At 48.9% G+C, this 19,252-nt stretch overlaps 1 protein-coding gene across 1 annotated transcript; it reads right to left on the bottom strand.

Moving 5' to 3' along the window:
* Window positions 1-841: 841 nt before the first annotated feature.
* On the bottom strand, window positions 842-19,252 carry LOC144109538 (pancreatic triacylglycerol lipase-like). The gene is made up of 9 exons (XM_077642363.1): window positions 18,980-19,252; window positions 17,791-17,937; window positions 17,600-17,708; window positions 16,488-16,610; window positions 14,508-14,627; window positions 13,007-13,276; window positions 7,335-7,449; window positions 1,760-1,933; window positions 842-848 (listed from the first exon to the last, which is right to left on the bottom strand). Exons 1-9 carry the CDS (start codon window positions 19,250-19,252, stop codon window positions 842-844), a joined length of 1,338 nt encoding a protein of 445 aa, XP_077498489.1.

The raw sequence follows: 19,252 nt of genomic DNA, 5'->3' as shown, positions 1-19,252 counted from the left end.
ATAGATAGATAGATAGATAGATAGATAGATAGATAGATAGATAGATAGATAGATAGATAGATAGATAGATAGATAAAGAGGAGGAGGGAAAGGCAGGGATGTTGACCAGAAAGGGGTTCCGGTTGGCTACCCTGAAAAAGTAAACAGCCCAAGGGGTTCGCTTCTAACCTGTTCGGTGGGGCTCCCTAGCATATCTAACACCCTAAAGCTTGGGAGGATTGAGGACGCGAAGCCATTTCTCCTTCGAGAGGTCACGGTCATTGATGACGTATAAGGAGGCCTGTAGCAAGCCTCACAAGCGAAACCCTGGGCCGTATACTTTTGACGGGGTGTGTACGTGTGCTGGTGCAGGATTTGGCCTCAATTCGAGGTTTTACGGTCCTCAACTTCTATATAGACTGTTAGTGAGTTTGAGTGCGCATCTTTAGCCGGTCGCAACTGACGACCACGGTGTAAATAATTGAAAAATAAACGTGTATCGTTTGAAGAGAGTTTCTCCTCTCCGCTAGCCGCAGCATATCGCCGAGTCACCGGTTTACCGGTAACATAAGCGATGAACGACACCAGTTACTCAACATTAACCGGAATCGGAAGAGATTTTTGAGTCGAGATATGCATATCCCCTGGTGCTTCTTTATAGAAGCGGTGTTCAGAGAACGCTAGTTCTCTTAATTGTGTATGCTCTCACACACCGAATATTTGTTGCAAATGATTAAACAAGCATAAATCACTCCCAAGGAGTTTAAAACTGTGCGTACAGGGCGAGGACGATACAATAAAACGAAAACGATACCACGGGCGCAGACTCGGACTTCCAATTGTTTATTAATGAGAGCTGAAATCAGAGGCTACAAATGCAGGGAAACACAAAGTCACAGCCTATTACAGGCACGTCCTCTGATGGTCACTAGCGCACTGTCATCTTGAGGAAAGTTCACTCTCTGGCTTCGCACGCTGTCTTCTTTGACATTCTATATTCAATCTGGGCGTTTACATCATGAATCCGACAAAATTCGGGTCGTGTAGGCTGTAGGGCTGAAAACCGGCCGTCGGGCTCATGTACAAGCTAGGGGGTCGAGCTAAGCGACCGTCGAGTCGGGCTAGGCCAGCCCGACTGCAGACGACGGTGGTTTGTCTCGTACCCCCCTCCGCAAATTACACTTAATCCTCTTTCACGCTTGGGGAAAGCATTTTCTGCAGGGGAGAACAGAAGCGGGCGCCGGTTTACTGCTCGTGCGGCGGTCGCGCCTCGCAGGGCGCGCCCCGAGAGTCGACTCGCTAGTGTCGAGTTCATGTAAACAGGCAGTCATCGAGTTGGGTTAAACTTGCTCAGCTCGACCCGTCGCTCTCGGGTTCATGTAAACAAGGATAAGGTCGGCTGCCTCATTCAGTGTTATAGTGGGCAAAAGAAAGCACAGAACAGCGCTTGTCCCGTATCTTTGCTTAGCACCCTGGTGTTTCGCGGTCCTTTTTGGCATGACCATTTTCAGTGATGTGCCTCGAAATGTTCAGTCTGCGTAGTAGTACCTTGTGGCACTCATAAGGGGGGAAGGAGGGCTAAGCTGCAACCATTTATCTCTGTAAACTCGTTTTGCTATTCCTTTGTAGAACCCCTGGTGGTCAAAATTACTACGGGGTCCTCCACTATGGCCTCTCATACCCCCATGTGGAGATATGGAACGTGAGACCTCCCTTCGTTTTCTGTGTGTTAGGAATCAAGGTGGTAAAAGAAGCGAGAAAGACTGCAGTTGAACCTTACCTTGCGACGTTCACGTCGTTCATCAGCGAGATTTCGACCCGCTGAACGGCCAGTGTATTCGTCGCGTCTTTTCCTGCGGCCAGGAGGTTGAGCGTTCCCTCCAGAATGCGGCCCAGTCTCGTCTGTGTCGTGGACAGATACGTCCTCTGGGAGCCAGAGTTGAAGTATTCTTCCCTGCGCGCAGGGAGGGGGAGGAGGAGGAGGAAAACTTTGTTAAAGTGAAGGGGAGCTGGGCGAGCTTATGGGTGGGGGCCGTCATTCCAGGGCTCCACTGGCTTGAGCTGCCCTACGGACCTGTTTTATGAGGGCCCGTTGGTACTCCGGGTTATCGCTGGTCAGCAGCGCCTCCCACCGCTCAAAAGGCGTGTTTTTCATCCGTGAAGTGTTTGGTTTGGCCCCACATACCCACGAAATGTGGAAGAGTGGAGGGCGGGCCAGCACCAGGAACAAGTGTTGGTGTATAGTTGGGTGTATGCGATGTAGTTTATGGAGGTTTGGAAATGTGTTCGCCTGTATCGGCCGCCAAGAGACGGCATGTGGGGTGTCTAATTTCCTATGTTGTGGAGGGAAGTGTCTCCTTTGAAGACGCTGAAACTCGAGGCGTTCGTTACACCTAGAAGGTAGAGGGGTTAAAGCGGGCACGGTCTGTGGCCCCGCTCGGTTGATGATGCCTCGAGCTGGTGCATGTGCCTTCTCATTTCCCTCCAGTCCCTCGTGGCCTGGGGTGCAGGTGATTTGGTGGTGCTTGGTGAGGGGTGTAGTGCCCATGAGCCTACTGACGTGCTTGGGTACTCGGCCTCTCATGAAGTATCGACACGCGTGTTGGCAGTCTGTTATCACATGAGCGCTTTGGCCTTGGGACTCGTAATGCCTAATGGCAATGGCCACGGCAGTGGTCTCCGCGGCCGCTGGTGTTTCGGCTCTTACAGAAGCAGCGAATAGAGTGGAGAAGCGGTGGTCCACTGCCGCCACTGCGTACTTGTCATGGTCCGGGTACGCTGCGGCGTCAACATAAACCACGTTCGGGGAATTGGCTAGGCGTCGGCGTAGGTAGGATACTCGCGCTCGTTGTCTGTCTGTGTGCACGTCTTTAAGCATATGTTTCGGTATCGGGGCCATGTTGATATATTTCCTGTGTTGTTTTTCTAGAGAGGATTGAGCATCTAGAGAGCGGATGTCCGCAACTATGCCTACTCGGCGTAGGATAGCTCGTCCAGCTTGGGTCGTCTGAAGTCTTAGCGTTTGAGATGCACGGATGGCTTCTGTTAGTTCCGTAAAGGCGCTGAAGATTCCTAGTGCGGTCAGACGCTGCGTCGAGGTGTTTTTAGGAAGATTAAGGGCCGTCTTGTATGCCCCCTTATGATGGTGTCAACTTGCTGCTCCACTCCCTTTTTTAGCGTGTGAAAGGGTAGACCATATGTGATTCGGCTAAGTACCAGTGCTTGCACCAGCCGAGGAGTGTGTTCCTCTCGCATTTCTTGGCGATGCTTGGTAATGCGGCTGATCATGCGAGCTATCTGGTTTGCGGTGGTTTTTAGAGTCGGGATGGTGTGGGTAACACGGAGGTTGCTCTGCATCCAAAGAGCGAGAATGCGGATCAGGTTAACTTCCCTGATGGCTTGACCCTCGATATTGAGGTTGATGGGACCTGAGGAGACATATCTCGGGCCATGTACTCGTATGACCTCCGATTTCTCCAGGGCGCTGTGGAGGCCGCTTTGCGAGGCGAAGTCCTCGACGATCCGGGCTGCTGATCGTAGGGTGGTTTCTTTTTGGCCCAGGGAACCCTTTGTGGCCCATATAGTTATATCATCCGTGTATATGGCAAAGCCTTCATTTGAAAGTGCTTGTAGTGCATGCGACAGCCTGATCATAGCAATGTTGAAAAGCAGGAGAGAAATAATAGCCCTCTGAGGTGTGCCTTTATGTGGCATATCTTAGACGTCGGAGCTGGTTTGACCGATGCCTATCGTAGCCCTGTGGCACGTGAGGAAGGCACGCACGTAAGCAAAGTCCTTTTCTCTGCCGTTAAGGTCATTTATGGCTTGAAGGATCGCCTCGTGGGATAGTTGTCGAAGGCACCCTTTAAATCTAAGGCCAAGATGAGATGTTCTTGACCACTGGCGATGTTGGTAAGCACTTCTCGCAGTAGCAGGAAGGTGTCGGGCCGAAAGCCCTGGCCTGAACCCAACCATAGTAGGGGAAGAGGTCATTGTCTTCAATGTAATTTTGGAGGCGGGTGTGGATGACTCGTTCACAGTTTTCCTAAACATGATGTTAGAAAGATGGGCCGGAAGGAATCAAGTGACCGCCGCTTGGCGGGCTTGGGAACGGTGATAATTTTGGCATGACATCAATCCTGAGGTACAATGCCCTTCCCCAGAGTTTATCATTGAAGTAGTCAGTGATGGCTTTGATATGCGCACGACTAAGGCTACGAAGAATAGCGTTTGTGATTTTATCCGCTCCAGGAGCAGTGTTACGCCGCGATGCACGGGCTGCGGCTTGCACCTCGGCTATTGTTATTGGAGCATCAAGTGTGGGGATTGGAAGGCCGTTCTAGGTGGTTGTACAAGGTGGTATTGGTGTGTCGCCAATGTACAATGGACAAGGTGGTATTGGTGTGTCGCCCCTGGTGTTTGTTGTTGTGCCGACTGTGCGGGTTGTTGTCGTTATGCTTTTAGGCCCTGAAGGCGCCGATCTAGGTCACTGACTTGTTCTCTAAGGTGTGTGTTGTCCTTTTCTAGTTTAGAGCATTTCGAGCAGGTGTTTGAGGCGTGAGAGACGCCATATATTCGAGTTCTCGAACTCGCCAATCTGTAGAGAGAACAAAATCGAAAACAAAAATTGAATGCTGATTAGCTCAGTCCAGTGTATACAAAGTGAAAGCTGTCGGCGTTCATTGTGTACCCTGGAATTGGCGTTCACAATGTACTAGATGACGATTTTGAGGAAAGGAAGAGCGCATAACTAGCTCGGATCCGTGGATGGACGCCTCAATCGCGCATTCAGTTGCGTGGCGGTGGTGATAGAGAGATGTGGGCTTCATGCATTAGCGCTGACAACGTTGTGGCAGACACGCGGCACTGCAGCAACTGTCCGCAGCATTCATTGGGTGACCAACCTCTCGTGATCAACCATTAACTGTTACCTGTCAGGGCGGCAGAGTGGGCGCCCTGCCTATTCATTGTGCGGCACGCAATCAAAGCAGGTTTTTTCAGTTGGACAGCAACGCTGCCACGTACATCAAAATGAGATTGAGGTGTCCACTGACCCAGGCAGCCAGTTGTGCGCTTTTCCTTTCGTGAAAATGAACGGCCTCTGCAATAATGTCAACGCCAATGAACGGCGGCGGCTCACTAGATTGAGGTGTCCACTGACCCAGGCAGCCAGTTGTGCGCTTTTCCTTTCGTGAAAATGAACGGCCTCTGCAATAATGTCAACGCCAATGAACGGCGGCGGCTCACTTGTTTGGTTTTTGAGGAAAGGAAATAGCTCAGTAACTGTCTCACATATCTCGGCGGACACTCGAAGGGCGTCGTAAGGGAAGGTATAAACGAGGGAGGGAAAGAAGAAAGGATAGAAGAGGAAATGAAAATTGGATTTTGAGGAAATGCGCGGAGCGGCAGAACACCTGTGGCTTGGCGCAAATAGTGGCGCATGCGCAGTAGTGACTAGCGACGCTTACGCGAAAAATGTGCCGCTTACTAGAACCCGACCGCGGCGGCCGCGTTTCTATGGAGGCTGCGGTGGCTTAGTGGTTAGGGCGCTCGGCTACTGATCCGGGGTTCCCAGGTTCGAACCCAACCGCGGCGGCTGCGTTTCGATGGAGGCGATACGCAAAGGCGCCCGTGTGCTGTGCGATGTCAGTGCACGTTAAAGATACCCAGGTGGTCGAAATTATTCCGGAGATTTCCACTACAGCACCTCTTTTTTCTCCTAGTTTTTCTTTACCCCTTCCCTTACGGCGCGGTTCACGTGTCCGCCGATATGTGCGACAGATATTGCGCCATTTCGTTTTTTTCAAAAACCAATTTTCAACCAATGTTCAAATGCTAAAGCGGCCGTGTGCTGTGCGATGTCAATGCACGTTAAAGATCCCCAGGTGGTCGAAATTATTCCGACCTGGTACCTCTTTCTTCTTTTCTTCTTTCACTCCTTCTTTTATCCCTTCCCTTACGGCGAGGTTCAGGTGTCCAACGATATACGAGACAGATAATGCGCCATTTCCTTTCCCCCAAAACCAATTTTCAATTTTAAATTTGCTAGTGACGCTTTCGCTGCAATAATTAGAGCTGCCCAGAAGGGCAAGCAGCACGAGAAGTGTATGCTTTCCCTGCAGACATTGGTAGACGTCAGAACATCTCAGAGGCGATTTTCCTGTTGAATGGGTCATTTCTGTCACAGGTTCCATTCCAAAAATGCTGGATTTACGATGTGATAATTTCTCTCCAACGTCAGCGGCCGTTTTCACTACTCAACTGCGTTGCGTCACGATTGGTTCTTGTATGCGAATCCCAGAGGCTAGGCGACACGCTATTCCTATCGAAACGGTGATCACGGAGTCATTTTCGGTCGTGTTGTCACTAGGCTGAACACGCGGCGGGAAAATTTTCAAACCCGATTTTCCCGCCAATAAATGCGTCGTTTGCTGCTGGACAAAAATCCAAACATCCGCAAACAGTCAGAGGGTCGAGTTTTACTTAGAACCCGGAGATCAGCTTTCACTGGTCGAATGGGCCAAAGCTGCCGCAGCCTCCGCAGGTGTCCTGGACTAGGGACTATAGCCATGAAGAATACCAAGACACTATGAGCAATGTATAACCGTTTTCTCTCTCTCTCTCTTCAGTCCCTCTTTGTTTTTTTTAATTCTAGAATTGTGCCATGAGGCACAAGTTGAGAAAGGGGGAATGGAATGCAGGATATAGAAAGTTAAAAGGAGTGAAGCCCAGGTAGTCGCAGAGGTAGTCGTACAGGTTGCCGGTGAAGTGACTGTCGATGTGAAAGTCCCCAAGACATCATATTTTTTTTTAGGTAGCCATCATTGCAAAACTGGCTTGAGCGGTGAGGGTGTTGTGCCTTAACCAAGATCCAATCATCGACCGGCACTAAACTTATCGCGACATAAGATTGCGTTTAACGACGTTTTTTATCAGAATCTGAACAACGTGACGTGTAGAAGAATGAGAATGAAGTTAAGCAGTTATACATCAGCCGGATTACTCCGCTAGAATGAGAATTCACTGCTTTTTATTTTTCGTTTTTTTTTCTTTTCTAGGTACAAATTCTTATCTAAAGCACGAAATTATTCAAATACTCCACTAGTTGTCCATCATGCAGTGCACCCTGGCCAATCCTCCGCCGTGGTTATGTGCCATTAAGCCACACGATATCATAGTCATCATCATCTCCAGTACCAGGTGCTCGCTACCGCCCAGCGTGTTGTCAAACAACATGCTTCTCGAGCGTGATGATGTCACCGTACAAAATAGGATACCCTCCATTTATGCTTGAGTGGCAGTTTAACCACTGGATGAACTGTATAATGCGGGGACGCCCAACGCCCATGTCTTACTTAGTACTCAGCTCCAAGTCAGCTTCACCCAGTTCTCCTCTGAGGTGCAGGCTCAGCTTCCCAGGAACCGGCGATGGCAGCGATCCCACGCGCACAATGACGTGGTAGTGGTACACTGAAATAAATTAATGAATCAATAAAACCTTTGTTACAAGGAAGGGATGGCTCTCAGCCACTGTTGGGGAATTGGGAAGAACGGGATTGTAGATGCAGCGATTAGTGTAGGAGACGTTGACTGAGTTACGACGTGTAGCTTCGAAGGCTACGAAAACACTGAGATAAAAATTCAAGAATGATCAATGCGATTGACGCATTTGATACGAAGGGAAATGCTCTAGCGTGTGGGCTCAGATTTCGTGAGTGATTTATGTTGACATACTGAATTCATCCACAGCGATGACAATTTAAGTTTCGCTTTGGCAAATTAGGTTTGGTTTGGTTTATGGAGGTTTAACGTCCCAAAGCGACTCAGGCTATGAGAGACGCCGTAGTGAAGGGCTGCAGAAATTTCGACCACCGGGGGTTCTTTAACGTGCACTGACATCGCACAGTACACGGGCCTCTAGCATTTCGCCTCCATCTAAATTCGACCGCCGCGGCCGGGATCGAACCCGCGTCTTTCGGGCCGGCAGCCGAGCGCCATAACCAATCAGCCACCGCGGCGGCCTACTTTGGCAAATTACTTGTTTGTATGTTTTCCATTTCAATGAAGTCAATTCCTGTTCTTACAAGTCTATTCAAATTCCAGTTTTGCAATTAAAATACCAATTGCAACTTCAATTCTTCCCATTCCAATTTGTTCAGTCTTAATGCAAATTTAAATTCCAATTCAAATTTCAAATCCAATTTTTCCAGTTCTTTGGAGGTTCCTTTACTCATCCTGCCCCCTCAGCCAAGGGGTACCATGTGTTCCGCGCTTTATTCGTGACGTCACGGACTCTCCGCCTAAATTCACTTCCCCTCTCCCCTCCACTTGCAGTTCTAATGCTCACGCATTAAAAATTAAGCTCGGAATTATAAACGCATTCTTCCCGAATCTATATACCAGGTGTTACAGGGAAGACTAAGTAATTATCAAAAATAGGCTTTTTGGAGTAAAAATATGGCTTTTTCAGAGTAGTATTACCAGTGCTGGCGGACACCAGAAAACCGCTGAATCGTTTTAAGGAGTAAGCAAGTTAACTATTTTTTAACAATTAAATTTTTAACTGTTAGAGTTAAGCACCTAGTTGCAATTAAAGATTTGTAGCCGGCCGTTAGTAACTGCCATATAGGCTTTTAAATTTAGAAAACGCGATTACCCTTGGCGCTGTGGCTCGAAAAAAATTGGTTTCTTTGACTAGTTACGTGCACTGGAGGGGTTGCTTTGCCTGCATACTTTCGAAAGCGCATGAACTTTGGCACGATGTATCCGAAATCTGTTGGTCCATAGCGTCGAGGATAATCACGTTCCTAAATTTAAAAAAGCTGAAATGGCTATTACTAACGACAGGCTACAATTTCTAATTGCAACTAGGTGCCTCACTCTAATAATTAAAAAGTTAATTATAAGACAGTAGTTAACAAGCTTACCACTTTAAAAAAATCACTATTTTTCCCGTGTCCGCCAACACCGGTAATACTAGCCGCAAAAGCCATATATTTACCCCAAAAAGCCTATTTTTGAAAATTACTTAGTCTTTCCTGTAACACGTGGTATATCGCTACGTCGCTATCAGTTACCAAGGCTTAGCGAAAGTATCGCCCCTTCTTGCACACACGAACTGGTGATAGGTCGCGACAGAACTGCAGCAAGGGCCTAATGGTTCGAGTATCCGCCTCGTATGTAGGAGGTGCGGGGTTCGATACCCAACTTCGGCTATCCATTGGCTAGGAGCTCGGCTACTCCAAGTCTATTGGCGATTTTCACGAAGCCGTCCGCCACGGTGCGGCGGCTCCTTTATGAAGGATCGGTGCGCGTGGACCGCGTCGTAAGCTCTGCTGCATGAGTGTCTTTAACACATTCAGACGCTCTTATCAGTGACGCACGCACGGACGCACTAAGTGTGACATTACAATCCAATTCTACGTAAATCTAGATACCTGACTAAGCAGTTATCTGTTACTAGAAGGCACTGAAGGTATTGTACCGTGCCGGCTCACGTGGCTAAAAATCGCGACTGCTTTCTTTCTTTCTTCCTTTCTTTCTTCTATCAATCAGTCCTTCCTTTACCCCTTTCATACGGCGCGGTTTAGGTGTCCGCCGAGTTGTGAGACATACTGCGCCATTTCCTTTCCCCAATTTTCAAATTTCAATTTTACTCATAACGACGAATGCCCCGAAGATGACCTCACACTTGAACTAATTCGCAGACAAGCTTTCATTTCAAAGGACAAGGCAACAGCTTAATGCCTTCTTCGAAGTACCTAAATAAGCTACTATTAGAAATACGTATTTTGACAAGTGTGTGGCAAGCTCTACGGGCAGCCATTTCTTAAAGGCTAAGCAGTACACCTCGATCTTGGCAAATAGCGAACGTGCACCTGCGCCCAGTATTTTTGAGTCATCGCCCTGTCAGAGAGCTTTTTATTACGAAAGCAATACTGCTCGAGGTGTCCGCTCTTGGCCGTCTTCCCGGAGAATCCACCATTAACCTTTAGCGTGACCTATGTGTGACGTCATACCAGCTGTGGAAAAGCGGCCCCCCAACTCGGCTCGTCGCGATCGTCCCAGCGAATCCTCCAAGCTGCAGCTGCGCGCCGCTGCCGCGAGGGGCGCTCGCTGTACGTGACGTCATGCCAGCTGTGGAAAAGCGGCTCCCCAACTCCGATCGTCGCAGTCGTCCCAGCGAATCCTCCACGGTATGTCGGATGATGTGTATAAGGTGAAGCTGCAACGATGTGCTGCAGCTGAGAAGCGGCGGCGTGCGGAAGAAACGGATGAAGAGCGGGAACAACGTTTAGATAAACGGCGTGCATTTGTAGTCGTTATGGGGAGCGCGAAAGAGACGCAACAGCGACAGAACGAAGCGAAGAAGAGACAACGCGCTCATGAGACGCCAGAAGAACGCGCCGCAAGACTCGAGAAGCGTCGTAACGCAGATGCGGCTAGAAGAAGTGACACCTCCCTTAGTGACTCTTCAACTGCGGAAGAGACCGCTTTGAATTTTCGAGAGCGTCGGAGTGAGACGCTGCGTAGACGACGTGCCGAGGAGAGAGAGAGAGAGAGAAAACTTGTATTTCTTTCCAAGAGGTTCGCGGGGATGAAGACTTCCTGGTCGTCTTGCTTGGGTGCTGGCGACTTGAGTCTTCAAGCAAGAGTGGGCCCTCAGTCCAGGGCTCCACTGAGTTGTGCCGCTTCAGTTGCGTGCTTTACCAAGGCCCTCTGGGCCTCAAGCTCGCTGCTGAAGAGACAGCTCTCCCATTGCTCCGCACTCGGTGTTTGTTGATTGTGGAATGCTATGTTTCTCTTGCATTCCCAGGTGATGTGATAGAGTGTGGGCGTACTGCCGCACCAGGGGCAGTCTGGTCTGAATTGCGTTGGTGATATCTTGTTGTATGTGTGTAGGTTAGGGAAGGTGTTCGTCTGTAGCCTACGCCAAGCAAACGAAGCTTTCGCAATTCGACTTGGGTTAACCAGAGCTAAACCACAGACATTTTTTTTTAGAGTTTACCGTCCTCATAGTGCTAGTAGTGATACATGCGTGCCGCAACAGAGAACTCAGTGACTCCACCACCCTGGCATCACGCGACGAACCAATGATAACTGAAAGAGCCGCGTTCATCTGTTGAATGCCACGGAATGCAGCTCAAAACCTGCCAACAGGGAACCTCGGGGATCAGCGCTTAAATTTTGTGCTAACAACTGCATCTTATCCCGTAGCGGGAAGTAGAAGTAAGCCTGAAGTTTGCTATAGTGATCTCAGCGTGGACTTTGCTTACCCATCAGCGTGTTCACACGGCTTTACAGCCGTTCTTTATTTTACTGAGAGACACTGGACTTCCTTCTTCCTGCAATATCCGGCTGCGTGTTCCGCACTGTTTTTTTTTTCTTTTTAACGCTTGCCGTCATTAGTAGAGGCACATTGCTTAGTCGATAGCTCGCCGGCCTTAGCAACGAGTCGTCGATGGCTCGATTACAAAATCGACTTGAAGGACGTGCTTTTTTTTGCTTTCTTATAAAATGACAGGTGGCAAAACGTCCTTGCAGGAAAGAGTCCTCGAGACTTCATTTGAGCCCGCGAGGGCTTTGACTAGAACCTGGTTGAGCTCTGCCTACAAGCCTTCTGCGTTTACATTGAGTTGCTGTGACCATGTACAGTCTTGGTCAAAAGTCTCAAGGCCACAGCGTTCAGCTACATCGAAATTAATGTTCCTAGAATTCTCCGTGTAGCGTATCACGGAGCAAGCAGGGGACGGTGCGTCAAGCAGGAAGCTTCTCTACCGCAAGAAGAAGCTTTTGCTAGCATTTCAAGCTCATTCGGTCTTTAATAGTGCCGCAATGGCTCTGTTATGCGGCTGAAGCAAAAAGCATTTGGCCTTGAGACTTGTTACCAAGACTGTAGGTACGTTCCACTGGGCGACAGCGCGAAACGAAAGCATGTCCAACATTCTCGAGCAAAAATTTTTAAAATTCGAAAATAGTACGACACTGCTCTGTAAATATTGAAGGTAATGCCTCCATTCTTTTGATATGTAGTAAAATCTTCCTTTTAAATTGTTTCAATCGATCGCATCGAACACGTTAAGACTGCCACAGAAAATGAATGAGGTACGCTTTTGACGTTGGCAAACACGTTAATAGAGGAGAAAATACAGGGCTGCCGTTGGGTTATCTGCGGATGTATTGATTGTTATAGTGAAATTTTAAACTGTATGAAAAAATTGCGTTCATACACGGTTTCTCGCTCAAAAATGCTTTTGTCCAGAATTGTTCGGCATGACATCGAGATTTCTCGCGCCCCTCCGGAGTCAACTGACGCCAGTTAGGCATAGCATACGGACGGACAGATGTACGGATGGACAGGCTGATGGATGAACAGACACAAAGACAGACGGATAGATAAATGGACGGACGAACAGATTATGTACAGACAGACGTACAGACAAAAGGATGAACTGACGGGTGTAGAGACGGATGCATTTATCGCTCTCCACCGTCACACCCTACCCGGATTTCCACCGCAAAGCCCGCCTGTGCCATAACCTGCTGGATCACAAGCTGGCGCATTACCAGAAGATCAGACACCCTGTCACACCTACATGATGCCCTTATCAAACCGCAGGTGTGCTCAGGAGTTTATGGTAACGACACATTATGACGGCGACGGTGACGGTGACGTTAGATGTGAAAGTCCCTCCGTACCATAGTCGGATACAACTCTAGAACCCAGCGGCTTTTCCCCGTCAAAGGACCCCCTTCCAGCCAATGGCATCGGCCGATTTCCATGACCCTGCTAGTGTGACAAAGCAGGGAGGGGTAGAGGAAAAGGGATAATCCCTTCCCTCTGTAGTTCCCTCTCTCCATTGTAGCGAGAGTCACGCATTGTCACGCTAGCAGGGTCTCGAGAATAGGCCGACGCCATTGGCTGGAAGGTGGTCCTTTCACGAAGAAAAGCCTCTGCGTTCTTGAGCTGCATCCGACTATAGTCATGGTCGTGACTAAAAACAAAAAAACTACCCAGTGCACTCACGGCAGAAGGGCGACTGCTGATTCGTCTTGAAGTACATCTTGACCGGTCCCTCGCTAGGCCTGGACGTGATGGACGAGAGACCCACGATGGCACAGCCTGTCCCGCTGGGACCGCAGTCGGTGCACTGGCCCGCCAGGAACAGCTCGTAGCTGGAGCACGCGTAGGCAACGAACGCGCACTCCCCTTGGTCTCTGCTCGTCTCCCTGTTCAACGCCTCAGCCATGAACTGGTTGGCCCTCTCGTGACGGCAGGTCACCGACTCTCGAAAGCCTGTCTAGGAGACAACGCGCGGCCTGCATCTTGACAAACTACGGTGGGCGTTGGAGGTGTTTCGACTGTATGATTTGCTTAAATGGGTTAGCATTAGTATAGATGCAGTGCAAAGCGCAAATGGCGAGCGCCTTCTGTGCCGCCTCCGGGGTAAAGAACTTTAGTGTGTTACCTCGGATATTGCGAAGCTTAGTATACCACCTCGGATACAACGAACTTTTGTCCGTTATCTTCGGAGATAACGAACTTGCGTGTGTTAGCCTCGGATGTTGGTCACTTTTGTGGGTTGCCTCGGATATAACGAACTTCAGTGCGTCAAACTAGGATATATAACGAACGTTTGGCTGCTAGCGCATTCAGACAATCCGCCGAGGATAGCGTAAGAGTTTTATTTATTGACCACAATCGGCCTTCGGCATCGCTAAAATAAAAAAAGTACTACTGGGGACAAAAGTTTCCGGAACGCGATTTCTAGGAAAGACGTCTATTGGAGCTCCACCTCGTTACTCAGTCGCCTGATATTCTAAGAAGGCATTAAAGGCCTAAATGCTCCTTTTTGTCTTCACAATTATGTATTATGCATTATAATGCACGGCTATGTAAGCTTGACAAGAAGGTAGGCAGAGCGACCAAGAATCGACGCATATGAAATTAAAGTACTAGGAGACAGGATCAATGTATTCTAAGGGAAATTAACCCTGACTGTTCCTCAGAAGATTAAGTCCTTAAGTTGAAGCTTCAATACTTTGGTGACGTAATGAGAGCGCAGGATTAATTACGGAAAGACCGAATATTGGGGAAGATAGAAGGAAAGAGGAGACGAGAAAGAGAGATGATGAGATGAATTTGCAATTTCGTAGAAGCAACCAACAGGAGGTTGAGAAATCTTTATGTGAAAGCCGTGGGAGAATCCTGGCGTGCTTTTAATTTACGGCGTTTCGAAGAATTGGACACGACTGTGCGACTAAGCAACCACCCATATTTCCCCTATATTTCATAACACTGGCTTGTCTAGTAAAAATAGTCTTCGTCCGTATTTCGGAACATGAACATCCGTTATTTGTTACCTGACGCGTGTAATGCTTTGTACATTGATAAAAGGAAAGTTGGCGTGTTAGGTGTATTATGGCCCGCGGTGCACCTAACAATATTACATCTATGTCCCGGTGATGATGTTTCGGGCGACTAGCTTAACATGCAAACATGCCCGCCGTCCACGTGCGGAGCATACCTTGCCAAGCTCCGTTCTTGAGAGAGAAGTTCTTGACGATTCGCTCGCAACCCGGCTGGGTGACGCCGCCGTTAGGGTAGAAATCGATACGCCCCACGGGATCAAACATGCCGAGGCCGACTGGGAAAAAGGATACAATGTTGATACAAAAAAGGGATACGAACCGATATGCCCTCCTCAAGAAACTTTGTTTCCGAACCAAAACATTCTCAAAAATTCTGTACAAAAGCATTTTTGAGCGGGAAGCCGTTTATAAACCCAATTTTTTCATATATTCTAATATTCCACAATAGCAATCAATATATCCGCAGTTCACCCGACGGCAGTCTTACAATTGTTTCTGTTAGCGTTTTTGCCATCATCAAAAGCATTCCCCATTGGTTTTCTATGGCAGCCTTAACTGCTCCATGCGAGCTATGGAAAAAGAGATTTTGCTACATATCAGAAGGATAGAGAATTACCTTCAATATTTTCATAACAATAGCTTATAATTTTCATATTCTCACAATTTTTGTCTGAGAATGTTGGACATGTACTTGGAAGAAGCAAAGACCCGGTGGTCCAAGAATTGCTGGATGCGTACTTCATCAGATACCTGGGGCCGCTTTGCGAAGTGGCGCTTCAGCGGTTCTGTTTCGAAGTGAAATAGGTTTTTTTTTAGATTCCATGCTTTAAACCCTTTACCTCCTCTGCTATCATCGGCATCTGTGTATATAGTGGCAACATTTCTGGCCCACATACTCAGTCGGAAGTAACGCTCTCCTATTCCGGTCTCTGTGTCTACGAGTTGCGTTAACTATACTTAGCAAGTAAGTTAGGTATAGTTTATACCAACTAGCCCAAAAATGTGTTCTCCCCGACGACTACTTTCGGAATGCCAATGGGAGAAAAGATGAGCTTGTCATTGAATAAAATTGAGCTCATCACGTGCCAGTTGTCAGAGGAACCTAATGCAAACTCGCACCAGGAACCCAGACTGGCGAAGGCCAGACTAGCGTGACAAAGACAACTACGAAGCAAAACCCGCCGCAGTGGCTCAGTGTTCAGGGCTTTCGACTGCTGGGTCGGAGTACCCGGGTTCGAACCCGACCGCGGCGGCCGGAGCCCACCACTGCGGCCACCTATTTCTTCTTTTACTCCCACCTTCTTTCCCTCCCTCTAAGTGCATTTGATGTGTCCACCGGGATGTGAGATAGTTACAGCGCCTTTCATTTTCTCAGTACCAATTTTCAAGTAAAACGCGGGCTATAACTAGGCTCATTAACTGCCTGGCCGAACCCTTCAATATTCAAAATTTTTTTGTTTTTGTTTTGTAATCCCAGTAGAATATTGGAAGCGTGTGCACATAATTTGTCGTCTCCGGCTGATGCGAAAAACCGTAGCAACCCCCCCCCCCCCCCGCCCGCTTTATAAAAATGGTACGGACTTTCTGTTGAGGACTTCTTGTAGACTCTGTTGCCATTCTGCAAATGTTTCCTTTTGTCTATTGATACATATTCGCCCCAAGAACCCAGACTAGCGCCAACCAGTACCCAGACTCGCGCCAGACTAGCGCGAAAAAAAGGACTCCCCATAGTATTTGTGTTGTCTATAGGATTTGTGTACAGAAAGTATATAGACTTTATTGACACCAGTCTATGGACAGTCTATAGACTGTCTAAAGGAATTTTGGTAAGGCCTGAACAACACAGCGCTGAGAAGGCATTCGCGAAATATCGCTTCATGAATGGAATTTGCGTAGATTTCGCAGATTTCCCGAATAATCACCACGGTATCAGACGCTTCGGCATACCTAAAAATACTCTTGTGCGGATGGCACGTTGCAGAACCTGCCGAGTCGTGAAATGTTGAAACGCGAAAATCCGAGCGCTTGGGTTTCGGCTAAATCATGCACTCGATGAAGAGATAAAACTTGGCTAATTTCTACTACCGGTACTATACTGAGGATCGAGAAAACTGAAAGTAGCCGCTGGTACATACCTAGTATCGGGAACACAAAACGCTTGGCGTCGCTGTGGATGGCATCCACAAACTCAGCATCGCTTGGGTCCAGCCGTACTGTCGGCGGCATACCTTCGAAGAACGGTTGAGCCGGGTCCAAACCTGCGAGATATAAAGACACAACGCATGCCTGATGACGTTTTTGTCGTAGATGGTGACGACTCCCACACACCCAAATTTCAAGAAACGCATGCAACGCAGCTGAGGGGGAAGCCCTAGTTTTCAATGGCCTGTTTAACTGCGTCCATACAATAGTTGGTCAGCCGCTCAAAGCAGGAATCTCGAAAACGCCGCCAGCCGCCGCGGTGGCTCAGTGGTTAGCGCGCTCGGCTACTGATCCGGAGTTCCCGGGTTCGAACCCGACCGCAGCGGCTGCGTCTTTATGGAGGCAAGAACGCTAAGGCGCCCGTGTGCTGTGCGCTGTCAATGCACGTTAAAGGTCCCCAGGTGGTCGAAATTATTCCGGAGCCCTCCACTACGGCACCTCTTTCTTCCTTTCGTCTTTCACTCCCTCCTTTATCTCTTCCCTTACGGCGCGGTTCAGGTGTTCAACGATATATGGGACAGATATTGCGCCATTTCCTTTCTCCAAAAACCAATTATTATTATTATTATTATTATTATTATTAAACCAATCCATTAATCACGAAACTCTACTCATTTAACCTTTTTACGCGTTGTCCTGAGCCAGAGCGGTGCAGAATTCCCCAAGCGACGTTTAATTGAAGAAATAACTTTGGGATCAGTTCCGGTCGCTGTCATAATTGGCGTGTGGGAAACCGCTGGCATAAGCGACGGTGTCGCCGGACCTACACGTTAGTGACGAAGTCGACAACCTGATGCGGCGATGCTATGCGAAAAACTGTGGATCTGACCTGTTCCATAGCAAGGCAGTGCCATGTATATACCTGGACAGGTAGACATATGTCCTATATACAGGTAGACAGGTTTGCAGTAGGTTTCTTGTGGAACGAAATGAACATCTACTGAGAAACTAGGCAGCAACTACAATATAGGTTAACCTTCTCTTTCCCCCTCTCTGGTGCAATGACGACAGCTGTTTCGTACAGACAAATCTGCCGCACACTCACCCGTGATTCTTCCGAGGCTGCGCAGCCTCTGTCCGGCGTAGCCGGCTATGTGGGAGCCCAGGCTGTGGCCGATCACGTGAAACCTGTCAGGGGTTACTCCGAACGCTTGCTTCGAAGGAAGGTAGGAAAATGATGAGAAGGTGCAAGATGCAACAATAAAGCCAAGCACATCGCGTGCATCCCCTCAATACCTGGAGTTGCTCGACGAGCCGGGCGATCTCGAGGCCCACAATGCGGGTGTTTGCTGTCGCCTGGACGTACTCGAACAGGCTGCCGTCCGCCCAGTCCACGAGGATGACGTTGAAGTCGCCCGCCGTCAGTAGAGCGTCTTTGATGGCCTGGAGACCAGGAAAAGAATTCTGTTGTCGTCGATAGCGCGCAAGTATATTAAGAACTATTAGACGATCCTCGAGAGATCGTTCGCATGCGTTAACGTTTTCTGTTGTTGCTGACCATATATGCGAAATTGGTGATTATCTCCTTTACATTCATCGATCGCTGTAAGTCCTCATACCAATCCTGGTGCAGTGATGCAGCGGTTAAGCGATGCACAACTGGTGCAGCAGCTGGTGGCGGTTTCAAACGGAGACACCGGTGGGGCTCTTGAGAGCCAGCTTGCTTTTCCCAAGCAGCCTCTCGCTACCAATCATTAATTTAACTGCCACCTGTCACGATGGGCAGGTTGTGATTACGTCACACGGTAACGAGGCATTGATGGCAGGTGGGCCTGAGCATTTTTCTCTCACGCCGGGGGTTTTAGGCTTAGCAGCTTGCGCTTAAAAAATTGGCGGTGGTTGAGCTCTGGTTAAACCTGTAGTGACGCGACAGCTACAGCTAGCCGAGTGGAACTCGCACAGTCGAATTGCAAAGTCAGTCTTTCGCCACTCCGTTTCGCTGGGCGTTCCTTCTTCATCTTCGTCCCACTTGACACGGCGCATGCGCACAGCCGAGGCAGCTCGGTTTCGCCGGCGCGCCGCACCGCCGGCAGCTTCTCCGCACCACGTGACCAACCACGTGACAGCGTGGCCGCGCCACCACGCTGAAGGCTCGAAAAGCTACCGTAATGTAGCTATCGCTACAAAAATGACAGTCTGCGTAATCAGGCCAAAATGCGCATTAGGCGCGCCAGCACTGTGTGGCCGTTGTTATGCAGTCTTTACCTTGAGTTTTGCATTTTTTATCGCAATTACGCTTCGTTTTTCATGATAAAGCTTTGTGATTAAAGTGGTATATCAAGTGCATTCTGCGCATTGATGGTGTTTGCATGGCACGAATTAAGCAACAGCAGATACATGCCACAAGGCACACATGCGGGCGTTACGCTACGCAAAGAGTTGAGGAGCATAGGAAATTACGCGATGTACGAGAATAACAATATACCCTCATGGGAAAGTCGGGAACCTTCTTGATCTGCATGAACCCGTGGGCGAACACCTTGGTCTCGAGACTGGGGTCAAAAGAGGACCGCCGGAGCTGCTCCGCGGTGACGTTCCACGAGAAGATGTCCGGTGCGTACTGCGTGGTTGGCGTGTAGATCAGGAAGCGGGTGCCTATCTGGGCCCGTGGCCACGGCTTGGCGTTGACCAAGCGCAATTTGGGGTCGTAGAAGTCCGTCAAGTTGAGGCAGCCGAGCCCCTCGTAGCAGGCCGACAT

This window comes from Amblyomma americanum, chromosome 11 (genome assembly GCF_052857255.1).
Source record: "Amblyomma americanum isolate KBUSLIRL-KWMA chromosome 11, ASM5285725v1, whole genome shotgun sequence".
Taxonomy (NCBI): Eukaryota; Metazoa; Arthropoda; class Arachnida; order Ixodida; family Ixodidae; genus Amblyomma; species Amblyomma americanum.
Note: the sequence above shows the minus strand (reverse complement) of the source record. Positions and strands in the feature narration are given on the sequence as shown.

Bases quoted from the DNA above. Each gene is read 5' to 3' on its own strand.
- LOC144109538 (XM_077642363.1), bottom strand. From the start codon at position 19,252: ATGTCGGCCTGCTACGAGGGGCTCGGCTGCCTCAACTTGACGGACTTC. The intron at 17,709-17,790 runs GTATTGAGGGGA...CTTCCTTCGAAG, and splicing joins GGCTCGTCGAGCAACTCCAG to CAAGCGTTCGGAGTAACCCC. The intron at 1,934-7,334 runs GTAAGACATGGG...CCCTGCGCGCAG, and splicing joins GACTTGGAGCTGAGTACTAA to GGAAGAATACTTCAACTCTG.